At 37.0% G+C, this 16,486-nt stretch overlaps 1 protein-coding gene across 5 annotated transcripts in view; it reads left to right on the top strand.

Moving 5' to 3' along the window:
- The window catches only part of LOC106059263 (cAMP-dependent protein kinase catalytic subunit alpha), a 95,074-nt gene that overhangs the window by 25,673 nt on the left and 52,915 nt on the right, over positions 1-16,486 (top strand). For 4 of the 5 annotated variants that reach the window (XM_056031320.1, XM_056031316.1, XM_056031319.1 and 1 more), the window contains exon 2: positions 14,453-14,848. In XM_056031320.1, the coding sequence (XP_055887295.1) occupies positions 14,776-14,848 (73 nt within the window). In that variant the 5' untranslated portion in view covers positions 14,453-14,775. Of the gene's footprint in view, positions 1-1,895; positions 2,041-14,452; positions 14,849-16,486 lie in introns of those variants that run through there. The other variant, XM_056031317.1, reaches the window with a different exon arrangement.

Genomic DNA, 16,486 nt, shown 5'->3' with positions numbered 1-16,486 from the left:
CTATCTCTTCTATACAAATTACGATCTAATTTTTAATACACAATGGCTAACACCTGACAGTTTTTTTTTTGTTGTTTTCTCAATATTATCACATGACTAAATGTTCTTTGTTTACGATTGGTAAATGAGGTCCATTTCGAAATGTGCTAATTGGACAATTTAAAAACTTTAAAAACTATTCATCCTTAATTTTCTCAAGGTGAAGAGCGACTTCGCGGAATAATTTGTCGCCCATTTTAATTTTCATTATTGAAAATGTGTATAAATATTTAATTTGGCTTGAGAATCGGCCTCCGTGTCCAGTTCAAATGATACTAGATCAATCAATGTCATGACTATTGACTAGGTGAACTTTTTTTTTTCTATTTATAATAACCTGTCACTACCACAGCAGCGTCGCAAGGCTCAGTGTCGCCCAGTGCTGTCTTCCGCATCCTCGACATCCCCCAGCGACACTACGCCCTAATTTTTTTTTTGGGAAGGGGCGGGGGGGGGGCTAAAACTTCGAAAAACAGGCAGTTGGGTATTACCAACGCAGGGGACGCAATTTCATTCTATTCGTAGCATAAAAAAAATAGAATAAACTTAAAAGAGTTATACATGCCAACAATTCAAACTATTGGATAGGCTTTTAATGATACTATGCCTGATATACGCAAACATAACGAAATGAATTCTCTCGCAATTTTGATGTTAACTCTTGGGGAAGATTTTAAGGAGTTGTATGGGATAGAGTTTTTTTTTCCACACATCTTTATGACGGTGATACCCAATCTACGTTCCGCGGGACATATCAGGCCCGTGTCGCTGTTGTATTCTGATCTAGGAAACGTTTGTCCACAGTGCACATACTAATGAAAAAGAGGGGGAAAAAGTATTGAAATAATAGGCCTATGCTTGGGGCTCCCCCCACTCCCCCGCGAAAACAAAAACAAAAAAAAAAAGACTGGACATTGTTTTAAAACATTCAGAGTAATGGCGACTTTTTTTGTCCTTACATTATTTTAGATCCCGTTAACTGACACCAAATCAGACTTTTCTAGCTTTCTTTACATACAGCCAATGTAAATGCTTAAACGATAAACTTGATAAAATATCTCTAAATATGGGGGGGGTGTCAGGGTACTAACCCGGTACCATCAAAACGACAGTACAGAGCGCATACTACACGACCAGCCAGACAGCCATCTGTATATGCATATATACAAAACGAAAAGTACCCCTTTCAGACCTTGCGATCTATAGGGCAGATGATTATATGGTCGACGGTTAACTAGGGTGTCATGTGGTCAGCGCTACGACCAACCTCCTTTACATTCCCAAACTGTCAGGTACCATTTAGAGTTGGGTGGACTCAAGGGCGTCTTAAAAATAAAAAAAAGTTCAGAATCAAACGTTTCACTGATATTCGAACCCAGGATCCTTCGGTTTGAAAGCCAAAGCGCTTTAGCACGCCACCACCACAACCACCTTACATGCATAAGTAGATTTACTACTTTCGTGTGAACCCTTATTATATGCAGGCCTACATCTCCAGCTAATCCACAAAATGTTAACAATTTACAGACAAAATTTCTGTACAGTTATAGCTCTTCTGGTACATTGTCCGCTTTTCGTTTCTTTTGCTCTATATGTGTGTTTGTGTGCACACAGCACAGGGGGGAGGGGCGTGCACACAGTCTCGTGTGTAAGAGTCACAAAAATCAGTTGTTTATTTGCTTGTCTATCTGTGTTTGAGAGTATATTTGAGTGCTTCGGAAACAGGGAAAAAAAAACGAATGGGAAAAATGGGTCACATCTATATTTAGACACCGCTCTGTTGTATAGTTCAAAAAGAAAAAAAGAAAATCGTGCATTGTGAGAAAATAAACATTTGGTATAAATTTTGTAAAAAAAAAAAAAAAAAGGTCTAGTCCTGGAGTAGTAATACAATATGATTAGTGTGTGTGTGCATTGTCAGGCTTCATGTTTTAAGACGTAGGCTTATAGACCTTCTTTGTGTTGCTGTTTCTGTCTACTCTTAAAAAAACAACAACAAAGGTTAGTCCTATTTACTGGGAAACGCTTTAAGTGTACTTAAAATTGCATGAGACGATTTTTCATTTTCATTCGTTTTAAAGATTTGACATATAGATCTAGATCTGTGATAAAGTTTTGTTGTTACTAATTATACTTTCCCAATCGTACAAAAATGTTACTAGAATCTAGTTTATTTTAGAAAAAAAAACAACCTATAAAGGTCTTTTAAGACATATATCACCAGAAAGTATTCACAAGTAGTGAATTTTTTTTTCTGACTTTGCCATATCTATGTGCTGGATGATATAAAGCCCATTTTTTTTTATAGCTAACGAGGGTGTCATGCATGGGCGTAGCCGGGGGGTCGAGGGGTTGAACCCCCGAAAAACAACATGGCTACGCCCATGGTGTCATGTGTCCAGCAGAACAAACAACGATTACTTGCCCGAATACATTTTAGGTACCCATTAATTCTGTGCTGTTTGAAACCGTGGTCTTCAATGGGGCTCGAACTTAATACCTCTCGGTTTAGAAGCCTCCCATGCCCCTAGAAGAGAATTACGTTTTGGCTAATGATAATAAAATTAGGATAACCACGAGAGTGACTGAAGTTACAGCTACAAACAAAATTATAAAATCCTAAAAAAAGACTCAAAAGCTAAACTATTGTTCCTTTACTTATGACAGCGTCAACCCGTTCCTATCCAAGAACGTTTCTAGCATTCGACAGGTCACGTTATCAGCCTGGGAAAGCGACGACTAAGTCTCTAACATGAACATTTGTATTTGAGAGTTAATTTTTTTTGCAAATTGAAGATAGCCTAGACATGAAAGTAAGCGCGTCTCTTGATAAGGAGCCATGACGTGGTATAGTGTATATTGTATATCCAATGACTTCTTTAAGTCAACATTGAGCTTTCGTTCACATTCAATTAGCCTGTTGACTGGGACACTTGTGTAATCAAGTTTGAAGATATTCTCATTATCAGTCATTCCCAAACTACGGCTCGCGGGCCAAATCCGGCCCGAGACAGAATGATGTCCTGCCACTCAAAAATTTCTACCCACAATGCAAAAGGATCGTTTCCACTGGACGCGACACGTATTTTTTTTTTCGATATTTTGGCCCGTGACAGGTGTTTAAAAAATTACATGACCACCAAGTTTAAAGTATTGGTCACCACTGGTCATTGTAATACCGAAAAAAAATTTTTTTTTGAAATGTGTTTGTTTATCAAGGCCGAGGCAATCAGCTGCCAAATAATATTGCCTTTGACAAGTTTTGTTCTAAAAGCAAGATTTATTTCAATAGTAGACGGATTAATAGTCGGAAACAATTGAGTCACAAAAAAAAAGGGCCTAAATGATTCAACTACTACACACTCGCAAACACAATGTTTAAAAAAGAAAGTATAAAATGAAATAGTAATAATCTATTCAAGTTGAAGCTGACCTCCTTCAATCGTAGAACGACCATAATTCATCTTAAAGAGCACATTTTGTTTGACTATAGGGATTTATTATCGTGAGACATTCTCGTCCATATTTAACGCAGGTTAGTGGCATTCACTTTGATGTCAGACATTTTTCGTTTGGCTAGCTTTTCTACCAGAGTGCTTTTTTACTGTCCAGAGCTTTCTTGGTCACCATCTCTCTCCACATATTCACGAAAGTTTGTGCTAAAAGAAATTTCTGCTCTGGTTTTATTAATGACCATGGTTCGAATACAGCTGTTCCAAATGCCGTTTTAGCCCTTCGAATAGCGTAGACAATTCCTAACACTGTTTCAACAGAGAAAGTAGTTTTTTTGTTGTTTTTTTTTTACTTAGTGCTTTTGTTTTTTAGCATAACTTTTTTTTATTGCCAGTCAGTTCCATGCAAAGTTTGTTGATCTCAATATCCTATGTACATTTAAATAGATTGATTACCTAGATCTTTCTACATTAGGTATTTGAAAATTGCAAAATAATAAGACGAGAAGGCTCTTATTTTCGATGTTCAATTACTAGAACTAGATCTAAACATTAAATTATATGTTACATAGGTTAGTGTTGAAAAAAAGCAACTCTACTTCTTATAACTACTTGACAAAACAACGTCTTGATTTCTAAAGTTTTTCACCACATTTTTGTGTAGTGTTAGAGATTTCCATGTCCAGTCTAGGTCTAATATCTGTCTGTGGTTCAGACATTTTGCACTAACGTTTAACATGATGCATCAATTCTACTAGACCTATCAGATTAAATGAAGTGTAGGTCAGTCGGTCATTTTCCTACTGTCCGTAACAGTTTAAGGTTAAGGAAGAAACCACAACGAAAGAAAGGGCCCGGAACATAATTTAAATTCCACGTTCACACCCCACCACGTGATCAGCTATTAGCCAATAAAAAAAAGCCTATAACCTAGTTGTTAACAGATTGTCCATCCTATAGATTCCACTTTCGGGTCCACATAGTGCACGCCGACACATCTGTTTAGTGTGTCATAGCTCCAGGGGTTATCAACACGTTCAACCAATAACACATTTCGCGTTAACAGATAAATTCTCCGCGTGCTGTTAAGTTAGCGAGAAGTTTTTTTTTTTTTCCATCTTCATCGTTCAAGTGTCGTTCACATGAGTAGTCTAAATTTTTTTTTATGTGACATTCAAACTAGACGTCTTAATTAGCCAAGCCACAAACAGACATAGCTAGCTTACAAATGTTATAAAGATCCCTGAATGTTGAACAAGCACTTGCTGGTCTAATAGTTGAGTGATAGACGGATGTGTTCTTCATCTGGAATGGGTTGTCGTCTCTTGAGTCTATTCTGCATAGATGGGTTTCTGACATTTGCTTGGTCAGCGTAGATATTGTGCTGGCTTCATAAGATCCTCGTTGATAATCGACATCTCCTGGCCAATGCTCACCTCCTTAAGGCATATTCCATGGACCACTTTTATGATCAAGGGAGATAATTGCGTATACTTAGATATATTGTATATGATCTTTCATTCTTTCGATTTACCAGGGGTCGCCTAAGACCATCGAAAATAAGGATTGTTATTGTCTATTCTTCTATTGCTGTATGTGTGTGTGTGTGGGTGGGGAGAGTTGCCGGACATAAAAGATTGAGAAACGCTGACCTAGTATGCATACACACACTGTGTTTTGGGGTGGTGAATACGTCGTATTTTTTCCTGAAGTTACATCTGATAACGCAATATTGACCTTCTAAGTGTAAGAAATAACAGAAAATACTCTTTAAGGGATTAATAATTTAATATTTCAAATAGAAATTATTAAATTATTAAATACACATTACTAAAATTAAATATAATTTAAATTCGATAATAAATTCACAAAAGTAGCTTGCAACGTATTGACTGAATCCGTTGATTGTCTTCCCTTGTATTTATACACTCTTAAATTAGCTTCACCGAGACAGGAAAGAACCAGAACTTTTGACTATAAAGATCCCTGCTTATTTTTAACTCCCTTGGCTATTTTTAGTTCTATTGGAAACTTACTGTTGTTTCTCGAAATGTAAACACGCTGTTCATTGTTTATACAATGAAATCAACTTTGACACTTATTATTATTTAATATTATGTGACATTACGAAACAATAAATATGCCCAGCAAACTGAATGGTTGACTTAAAGACAATGGGAACACATGGTACAAAAGACTTGGATGGTGCTAAAAAAAAAGGGAACGCTAAGTCGAAATAAATTAAAATGTATTTTCTTTACATGCTCTACAATACAACGAAGCACTTCATTGAAAGAGCAAATAAAAAGACTGAACAAAAATTGCATTAGACGCAATCTCCAATCACATTAAATAACATTTGATTTCTTGAGAGTTTAACTGTTGATCAAAACAGTGCTTGATTGCCGCCAATTCCGCTTTTAACCAAACAAAGATAACAAACTCGTCCGCTATTATGTTTTTTTTACTTGGTTATCTGTCCCTGTGAACTAGATGTCCACGTCATTTTCAAATGACATGTTTGACATTCTCCGTGTTCTGTGACATGCTTGTACTACAGAGCGGCAGGGGGCAATTAAAGCAAACGATCTAGTTGAACATTATATATTCGTTGTACCATTCACCTTTTTTTTTGGTTTTGTTTCTTTGAAGCTTAGTTTACACACACGCACTTACTATCCTGTGCACAAATACATTTACAGACAAACCTTAAACGAAATGCTGATTGTATTGTCCGAGTAATCCCCTTTCAATCATTTGTCATGTGTTGCTTGCTTGGATCGCTACCACCAATCACTGATAGGCCCACACTTCCAAAATTCATTTAGTCTAGAAGTGTAAACCAGCACATTTATATAAGCCCAAAGATTGTATGGAAATTTTACGTCTGCTGAGAAAGTATGCCACGCTCATCAAGTCTGCTAGAAACCAAAAGAACTCTTTTCACCAAGGCTTAACGTGACTATGCTTCATTTATTTAGATACATTCCTATACTACATGTTTACCAAAAGAGATTTTGGCTACATGGCTTCTCAAATGTAACGGCTTTCATCTATATATAATTTATACCATAAGGAGGCGCCAAAATATAACATTTATTTTTTCCTCGTGTTCTACTGACATCTTTGCGAGTTTTATATAGGTCATTGTTTTTATGCTGCTTGAATGTGTGGAAAAAAAACTTTTTTCTTGTACATCATATAAATGATTTTTTGTTGTTTTTTTAATACACAAAACGGTAAAAGCAATAAAATTGTTTCAGACACCAGGCCTGTGTGTAGTCATGCGAGACTGAAAGGTGACATCTGCAGTTTATTTTGAAACTATGTACGAAACTATTGCTGCCTTCTGTCGGAAAAGAAACATGGCTCATCTCATGGAGCATTATATCTTTAGCCCTATATTGGAGAGGTGTTCTTGCCAGGATACAGCAGACGTGAACATAGTGCCAGGATGGATATGAGAGAGTTGGCCATTTCTGTTTAGCTTTTGTGTTTGTGTCGATTGAGATCATTGTTACCTATGCTGCCTAGCTGCCCACTGCCATTTTAGTTTGTGTCGATTGAGATCATTGCTACCTATGCTACCTAGCTGTCCACTTGCATTTTTGTTTGTGTCGATTGAGATCATTGTTACCTATGCTGCCTAGCTGTCCACTGGCATTTTTGTTTGTGTCGATTGAGATCATTGCTACCTATGCTACCTAGCTGTCCACTACTAGTCTTGCTTACACTTCTCTCCTCATAGTGCGGTCAAAAGATTTGTCTTCCCAAGAGATTACCTTGTATGCTCAGCGCTTCAAGATCTTCTTAGTATTACATCCTGTAAGGAGGTTGGGAAAGATCACTGGCCCGGTGTCTGTCAGAGGATGACCATACGGAGAACTGGGCCAAAACAGAGACGTTGTCTGAGAATTCTAAAATTATTAAGGCAATTTTACAATAAGATATTAGATTATAACATTATTTTTTTGTAGGGCCCGCGCGCGCTTTTGAGTGTGTGTATCGGGGTGGTGAGGGTAATGCGTTTTGTCCTTAATGATTAGCGACAGGCATTTCACGTGTCTCTAAAGTCGCAAAAAAAAGAGAAATAAAACACTTGTAAGCTGCCCCTATGGGTCCGTTGTTGGATGTGCAATGTAGGTCTCTCTCTCTCTCTCTCTCCCTCCTTCTCTCTCTCTCTCTCTCCCTCTCTCTCATATTCACAAAATAAATGCATGCACATTGAAGACATTCTTTTTGCATGTTCCTGCCTCAAAGTCAAGTGGTTTGGTTATTTTAGAGTACATAATTTGTTTGAGATGTGTGCATGCATACGATTGGTCCATCAGACACGTCACGTGATGGAAACGTTTCACTTTAGGTTTTGATTTGTTTCACATGTTTTGGATGTTATGTCAGAATTTAATATTACTGCATCCTAGCCCAATTCCTACCACAAAACGGAGGGAAATCGCTGCGGCTTGAGTTCGAACCCGGGACCATGGAGACAACAGTCCAAAGCATATACCACACGAGGCAGCCACCCATCGAATGCATCCGTAAACTGGAAACATTATCTGCCCCTGATTATCTGCCCTAATTATCTGACACTTATACCCATCCATCCACCCCAGTGGCGTTACAGCCCATGGAGGGCTCTGGCTTGCTGCAGCACAACCTTCCATTCAGATCTCTCTTGAGCTTTTCATCTCCAGGCCGGGACTCTTAAGTTGTTTTAGATCTACTTCCACATCGTGAATCCATCGTATTCGTGGTCCTGATATTTATTTACGGAAAACATTTTTTTTTATTTGTAAATATGTTGAAATCTCTGATATTTTCTTGTTTTTCTCTTCTATCTGTCCACGGCTAGATCTAAATTTGGTGTAGCAGAAAGGTGAAATTAAATAAAAGTTGATTATTTTACATCATTTTAAGTTTTAAACCAAATAATAATAATAGGGAAATCGTTACATCTGGTGTGAAAGAGTGGGGACAACTTACTGCGCGTACATCTTCAAGGACTTAAATATACCTTAGAAGATTCTTGCTACCTGTGAGAAGGCGGTACTAGTGCAGACCTGGCATACCATTAGAAAGTGGACACTACAGTGGACTTTGTTTCTTCGGTCCAGTACCAGAGAATTATTATGAGCTCATTTTGTTTTTTTTGTATAAAAGTAAAAACAGTGTAATAATAAATAAGTAAATACAATTAAAAGCCGAGATGTGATTAACTGGATGCATATAGTTTGAGAAATTGTAAAATTCCTATGACATAGTTAAAAATTATTATCTTTACTCTTTACAAAAATTAGAGAGTTTTTATGAAACAAGATAAGAGCAATGAAACTGTTTTAAAATAGCTTTTGTTTACTTTAGGGGGCGTGGTGGGTGAGTTCACCCAACTCTGATGGGTACCTGACATTAGTTGGGGAAAGTAAAGTTGGTTGGTCGTTTAGCTGACTACATGACACCCTGCTCGTTAACCGTTTTTCAAAGAAACAGATGACCTTAACATCACCTGCCCTATAGATCGCAAGGTCTGAAAGGGAAACTTTAATTTTTTTAAATGTTTATCTTATGTTTATTTTTCTCATAAACGTCTGGGTGAAATCGTGATACGATAATGTAGATCTAATATCTTTTAAAATGCCATGACTGATTATTGAATCAAGTAATCACAAGAATGATCTACTCAGTTCAAGGGTCAAGTCGATCACTGTATCTCTCTCTCTTTCTCTCTATCTCTATTTCTCTTTCTCCTTCTCCCTTCCTTTTCCTTTTTTCTTTCTTTTCATCTTTCTCTTTTTCTCTCTCTTTCTTTTTCTCTCTTTCTCTCCCATTTCCACTTTCTCTTTCTATATCTCTGTATTTCTCTTTATCTCTCTCTTTCTCTTTCTGTTTTTCTCTCTTCTGAAATGTTTTATTCGTAGTTACGTAATTATTTTTTCTATTTTAAACTTTCCCATGCCATAGAAAGTTAAGAAAGTGATGTTAGAAAGCAGTTTATCTTATTATTAAAAGGGAATTACCTGGATAGTACATGTATATACTTTCAGAAGTGCATATATCCAATGGTGTATCGGAGGTGAAGAAGTAACAGATTTCCTCCTTACAAAAAAAAATAATCTTTCAAGTAGAGATAATGAAATAATTACACGCACTAAACACACAATAAAAGTGGACTTAACATGAAGCTTACAACTTATTAACTAAACAGATGTCTGACCCTGATATTATCTTTTCTCCCCTATTTATAGTTTTTGAAACCGAAAGCTACGAGAAGCCGAAGTATGAATAATTTGTTTACACTTCTTTTGGAACCTTGACGCGTACACCACGTGATACATCAAGAATGTTATTGTTATAAATTTTCAAATACAATTTAATATCATCTTCAGTCCGTCATCTTGTTTTTACAATTTGTGCCATTACATTGATTTAATGCAGTTGTCCAATCAGACAAATATACGTTGTTTTTTTTAATCCACGTTTATTCAAAAGATTGATTATGCGCTTTTTGGAAAGGATCGGGTTCGTTGCCCTCAAATGTGAGACTCATTTTAACTAAGCCATTTTACCTGCCTTTTGTTACAAATACTAGATCTTATCTTGGGATAGACTATTTCACTGATTGCTTTATGTGTACACAAAAAAAGTGTAAAAAGTAATCAATCATATAACAATAGTCAGCAATATAGTTGTACACAATACATCATTCTAGCTGTGTCTTAGCTGGCTTTCAGCCTTTGCTAGATCTTTATCTTCTTACCTTGGCAGAGATTAAACCGTAATGGGTAGAAGAATAGCGGGAAATTTCCTTGACATGTTTGACTGATCAAAGCGATGAATTACTGACTTCAAGAAAAAGAAGTAATTTTAAGTTATTTTTAAAATCTTTTCTTACTTTCTGAAGTTGATGGTAGTCTATCATTTCTCATTTTATTAATTTGTAAATGCTTCAATTATTGAAAGGAGTCTTTCCTGTGAGCTTTGCACAATAAAGTCATTTCATTAGCGGCCCAGCTAATGATTTAAAAAAAAAAAAGATGAGCCAAATTTAATTTTTAAAAGATTATATTTTTTTTTTATTATAGGCCAAATGGTCAAACCAAAGTTTTTATTGTGTTGCCAATTATTTTTTTCCCAAAGATTTATATAAACTGTCAAATTTACTAGAAAAATCGTTCGGGTCTTTTTCAAAATTCCCGTCCACTAAATAACCAACTTCTACACATCCAGAGAATGCAAGGTAGTAGTGGAAATTATAAGTAAGTAACATAAAAAAAATTAATGATAAGCTAAATAAATCATCGGTAGACTACTTCTTCCGGCATTTATTTCTTGTAATGCTTTATTGTAGCAAAGAGTCTTTCCGGTGAGTTTTGACAATCAAGTTCTATTTACAGTACAGTTAGGGATTTCTACATAAAACGGCGCTCAACATTATGTAGTCAAATGTAGTCTATTTATTCAACTCCTTTTTCAATACAAAGAAACATTCGAGTCGAGTTCGGGAATTCCCGCTGTACGTAAAAGAAAAAAAAAAGACGTAATAAAAATGTAATTTTAAGATTTTATTTTGAAAAATTCTAACGTTCAAAGCAGAGTTTGAACTGTCTGACCAATTAGCTAAAACTTTTGTTCTCAATGAACCTGTCCAAAACCTGGCAGATTTCTAGGAAAATCGTTTGATCCGTTTTCAATAGTCCCGTTCACCCAGGTTCCAGTTTCCAACTGTTTTGAACCCATAAAGAGAATGTAATCTCATCTCATTTTTCCCTTGGCTTTTGTCGTAGGGGTGCTGTGACATTTCACGACGTAGGGGTGCTGTGACAGTTCGCGTAACCAAATCCCTCCACTTTTCCTGGTCAGCAGCTGTTCTTAGCAGGATACAAGAGAGAGGTCGGTTCATTCTTTTACGTTGTCCAGTCAGCTTTTCTTCGAGCCTCCTCCGCTGTACCTGGAAGAATGACTTTTGACAGTGAGTCATGTCTTACACTATGACCAAACCAGCTCAGCTTTTGTCTCTTCAGCGTATTGATGAGTTTTTCCTTTTTACCAGCCAGAGTGTTGACTTGTTTAAGTATAAACTCCCATGTCTTCTTTTCCTGGTATCTGATACCCAACATTTTTTCCTCTAGGATTGACTAGAAATAGAAGATGGTTTAACGCAGTATACCGAGTAATTAGAACATAATGAGTATATCTAACGACATTTTGATAAGATAGTAGATTTGGCTCGAGATAGCTTTTACAATTTCATTTGTACAGTATTGTAGCCTCGTACCTCGGCCCCCTTTAATTAAAACGCATAGTTTCTTTATGGACATTGCACCCTTTCGCCTACTGTCACTGTGAACTGGACTTTGGTCAAACATTGATAACACAGTCAAATAAAGAATACGCTGAAAGCGATGCTGTCATTAATTACTAAATACTAGCCTTTTACCCGATAAATTGAAGGTTTAGTGACATCCTTTGTCGTTTAGAAAAAAAAAAAGATTAAGTTTACTGTCTTTTCTGTCTGTTATTAGATTCAGTGGCGTCACTAGGCAGTTGTGAGTATTCGCCCGCACCGGGTGACCCAGACCCTAGTGACACCATCGGACTACTGATCAGTGAAACTGATGGCTAAAGTAACTCTATTATTGTGATATTTAGAGGTGATAATGTTAAAATACGAAAAAAGCATTAGATTTTAGTTCCATTATTATGGAAGAGTGCAGAATTTCTAATTACTAATCAGACCTAGCTGCGACCTATATATTTTGTCACCCATAACGCTGGCAAAGCGATTGTATGCTGTGTTAAAAGTTCTCTTTCGTGTCTCCTGTGCCTTTCTTTGACGTCAGCTTTTTTTTTAGGTCTCAAACTCGAATGTTTGTCTGGCGGTTTAACTTAGAGTGCACTAACTTTTTTTTTAATTTTTGTATAGCTCACCTTTCACGCTATGGTTTGATGGTTTGAAAAGTGCGCTTTGGTCAGCTCTAGTTGGGATTCGAACACGAGCCTCTTGATGGTTAGCCAACGGTTTATGACGCCCACCCCCAGCTTTGTGATACGGGAGGGTAGGCCATCGCCCAGCTTTGTGATACGGGAGGGTAGGCCATCGCCCAGCTCTGTGATGCGGGAGGGTACCCATCGCCCAGCTTTGTGATACGGGAGGGTAGGCCATCGCCCAGCTTTGTGATACGGGAGGGTACCCATCGCCCAGCTTTGTCATAAGTAGGGTAGGCCATCACCCAGCTTTGTGATACCGGAGGGTAGGCCATCGCCCAGCTTTGTGATACGGTAGGGTACCCATCGCCCAGCTTTGTCATAAGTAGGGTAGGCCATCGCCCAGCTTTGTGATACGGGAGGGTAGGCCATCGCCCAGCTTTGTGATACGGGAGGGTAGGCCATCGCCCAGCTTTGTGATACGGGAGGGTACCCATCACCCAGCTTTGTCATAAGTTGGGTAGGCCATCGCCCAGCTTTGTGATTTAGGAGCGTAGGCGGACAAATTTAACGTAGGCCTCTATCTAAGGCAATAGTTTTTCTTGAAACGTAAAGGATGGCGCATAGTCACTCCTAAATATTATGAAATGAAATATTTAAGCTCTACTGAAGATACTGACAGTAGAAAGGAGATACTCTAATGGCCTAATATAATTTTAAAATTTGAGTAAGTACCTAAAACAAAAAAGGGGTGGGGTATTTAAACATAGAGTGGAAAGGTTGGAGAAAGATGTGGAGGGAGAGAATCAGGAAGAAAATGGCAGATGTTTGGTAGAGAAAATAAAAAGATCTCATCTAGATCTACATTCCAAACTCAGAACGGAATGTGACGACTACACATGTAATAAAGTGGCGTTGATGGCTTTAGAGCCGGCACTGACACTCTCTGTCTGGCCAGCACAGCATCAAACTACCTGAGACAGTAACATTTTACCTGTCTAAACTAAAGCAGGAATCCAGAGCAATAGATTGAGACATTTGTGAGAGCAGCTGGAACTCGGAATAAATGGGTGTTGCTAAATTACTATTCAATCTGTCCACATGACGTTATTCATTATGCTCTCTCTCTCTCTCCTTCTATTTCTCTTTCTCTCTCGCTTTCTATCTCTCTATTTTTTCGAAGTCAAATATATTAGAGGAACCTTTAGCAACAAAATCTAAAGCTATAAAGTCAAAGAAGATTCTGGCCTGGCCTGATACGTGTATGTTTCGCTCACAAATTCAGAGGGAGCTATAGAGCTGACGGAATTGCAAGAGTGTCATCACTTTCCGGAGCGTCTGCAGTTTGACTCCCAAGCTCATTGAACTTCAAAAACTCAATCCTCATTGTTCCTATGGATCTTCGCTATCGGTGTGAAATATCATTTTTTTTTTACAAGGCGTTTATCTACTCACCTTTTCTGTCTGGTACTAGTTTTGTACACGTTATTTCTCCCACTTCCCATTCTTTGTACATTTATTTATTGCCTCTAAAAAAAAACATTTTTTTTTAAATTCACTTATTGGTGATTCATTAATCTTCTTTAAGAAGTGGGGAAATAAATCTTACAGTACTGAGAGATATGATTGTAAATGTGCAGTTCTTTTTTTTTTTATTTCTAATGATTTAATAGATGACACACTAATATTTATAATCTTTTTTTTTAATGGAAATTTCGACAGAAATGAATTTTTAATCAAATTTTGCATAGCATTATTAAGTCAAACATAGTTCGTTTATTTTACCAAGACCTCCGAAAAAAAACGGTACAAAGGATTAACAATAAGATAGCTATGCAAATACACAATAATTAAAATACATCCATTACTTCTATTATTTTAAACTTTACTAGCAAGTTTTTTAAAAAATACACCAGAATTGAAATACATCTATTACTTGCATTATTTTAAATTTCTACTAGCAAGCTTCATAAAAAAAAATGTTTTGCAATGTCTAAGTTAAACTAATTTTTCAATTTGTACTTATTTTTGTTCAGATCTCCACACACACCTTGAGGGGGGACAATATCAAGGAACCAATGTCCCCAGGATATCGACATGTGAGAACGTTGGACGGTCAACGGAAGGACCTATGATCAAGTAGTGCTGCCAGATGGGAATACTTTTGACGAAACTTTACGTTACACGTTAGTTCTCGTTAGAACGTAAACATTTTGGTGGAATTCTGGTTTTAAAATTTTCCCTATTTTGTGCACTCTGTATGATTTCTTGGATGGTATTAAATTTGTTGGTCAGTGAATTACGATTCTAAAAGAAATAGTTCAAAGTTATTCAGTATACTCAAATATTTCTTCCAACAATGGAGGATTCCAATGAAGAAAATGGGGCGAGCAGTGGTGGGAATCATTATTCTGAAACGGATCAAAAGTTCTGTAAGTATACAATTGATTTTTAGAATGTAAAGTATAACAAACACCAACAGTATAATGTCCACCATCTGTAGTAAATTCTGTTTATTGTGCATGTCGTTGATGATAATCAGACAATTCGGTCTCTCTAGACCCATGTAAATAGCTAATACAGAGATTATTAGACGTAGGGGAAGGCAGGTTGGGAAAGAGTTCGCTACTGACAGACTCCTCTACTGACAGACTTCGCTACTGACAGACTTCTCTACTGACAGACTTCGCTACTGACAGACTTCTCTACTGACAGACTTCACTACTGACAGACTTCTCTACTGACAGACTTCGCTACTGACAGACTTCGCTGCTGACAGACTTCGCTACTGACAGACTTCGCTACTGAACAAGTTCTTTACTGAAAGAGTTCTCTGCTTAAAGACCTCTCTACTCAAAGAGTTATCGACACTAAGAGTTTCACGCTAACAGAAATCCACGCTAAGAGTTTCACTCTAACAGTTATCCACGCTAAGAGTTTCACTCTGACAGCTATCCACGCTAAGAGTTTCACTCTAACAGTTATCCACGCTAAGAGTTTCACGCTAACAGTTATCCACGATAAGAGTTATCTATGCACAGAGCTGTATACGCAAAGAGTTCTCTGCGCAAAGAGTTGTCCGCTCTTTTTTGTATTCAAAGAGTTTTCTACTCAAGGAGTTTTCCAAGCAAAGATTTTCCTTTCATTTACGAAGAAGTAAAAATAACGCAAAAGAAATACAAAACTTCTATAGTATTGCGAGTAACAACGTTCTATTCGTCAAACGTTTAAGCATACGATGGGTTAATGTGACCTTTCCAACGATTTCTGCTTTCACTGTCAGCACCTTAAACCGAGTTTCAGGTCCTGAACTGGTTGATAGTCTTTCAACTAAATACACTTTTACTGTATAAGCCAAGCTACTTGCTACGCGTAAACTCTTCAACTCCTGTAGCCATTTGTTTTAGGCTACGTTCTAATAAACTCCACAGTCGCAAATATTTCAATAAAACTTACTCTTGGTATATCATATTGGTAATTAAAAGAACTATAAAGTTTACTATCATATTTGTGACACGTGTGTGTCAATTACACATCAGCATGTTATTTAACTTTAGTTTGGCCAATATTAGAATACGCATCCTCTGTTTTGGGCATCCCTCAACTCAAGAAAACAAACTAGAACAAATACAAAATAGAGCTGTGAGATTTATAACAAACGAATGTTTAAATTTGATTATAGTAACACCATAAGTAAATCACTAAACTTAGATACACTTTAAGGCAGAAGAATAAAAAGTAGGCCTAAAGTAGCTATAAAACATAAAACACTAAACCATAATTAGGCCTACAAATAGAAAAACACAATCTAATGAAATACTCAGACAGACTCAAAGATAGAGGCAAATTTCTTTTTCCATACGCTGGATCAAATTCGTACAAGTGCTCCTTCTTCCTTAGTGCCATTACAGAATGGAATGGATTGCCTGAATCAGCCCAGAAAACCAACGAATTAGCAGTCATCGATTAACATGCATGACTAGATGGACTCGTGAAATGCATTGGCCGTAATTTTCTTTTTTGAAGTAACGTCTGTAATAACCGGTATATGAGATTAGTGGGATCGCAAC

Source organism: Biomphalaria glabrata, chromosome 5 (genome assembly GCF_947242115.1).
Source record: "Biomphalaria glabrata chromosome 5, xgBioGlab47.1, whole genome shotgun sequence".
Taxonomy (NCBI): Eukaryota; Metazoa; Mollusca; class Gastropoda; family Planorbidae; genus Biomphalaria; species Biomphalaria glabrata.
The sequence above is the reverse complement of the archived record's forward strand: the minus strand, read 5'-3'. Positions and strand labels throughout refer to the sequence as shown.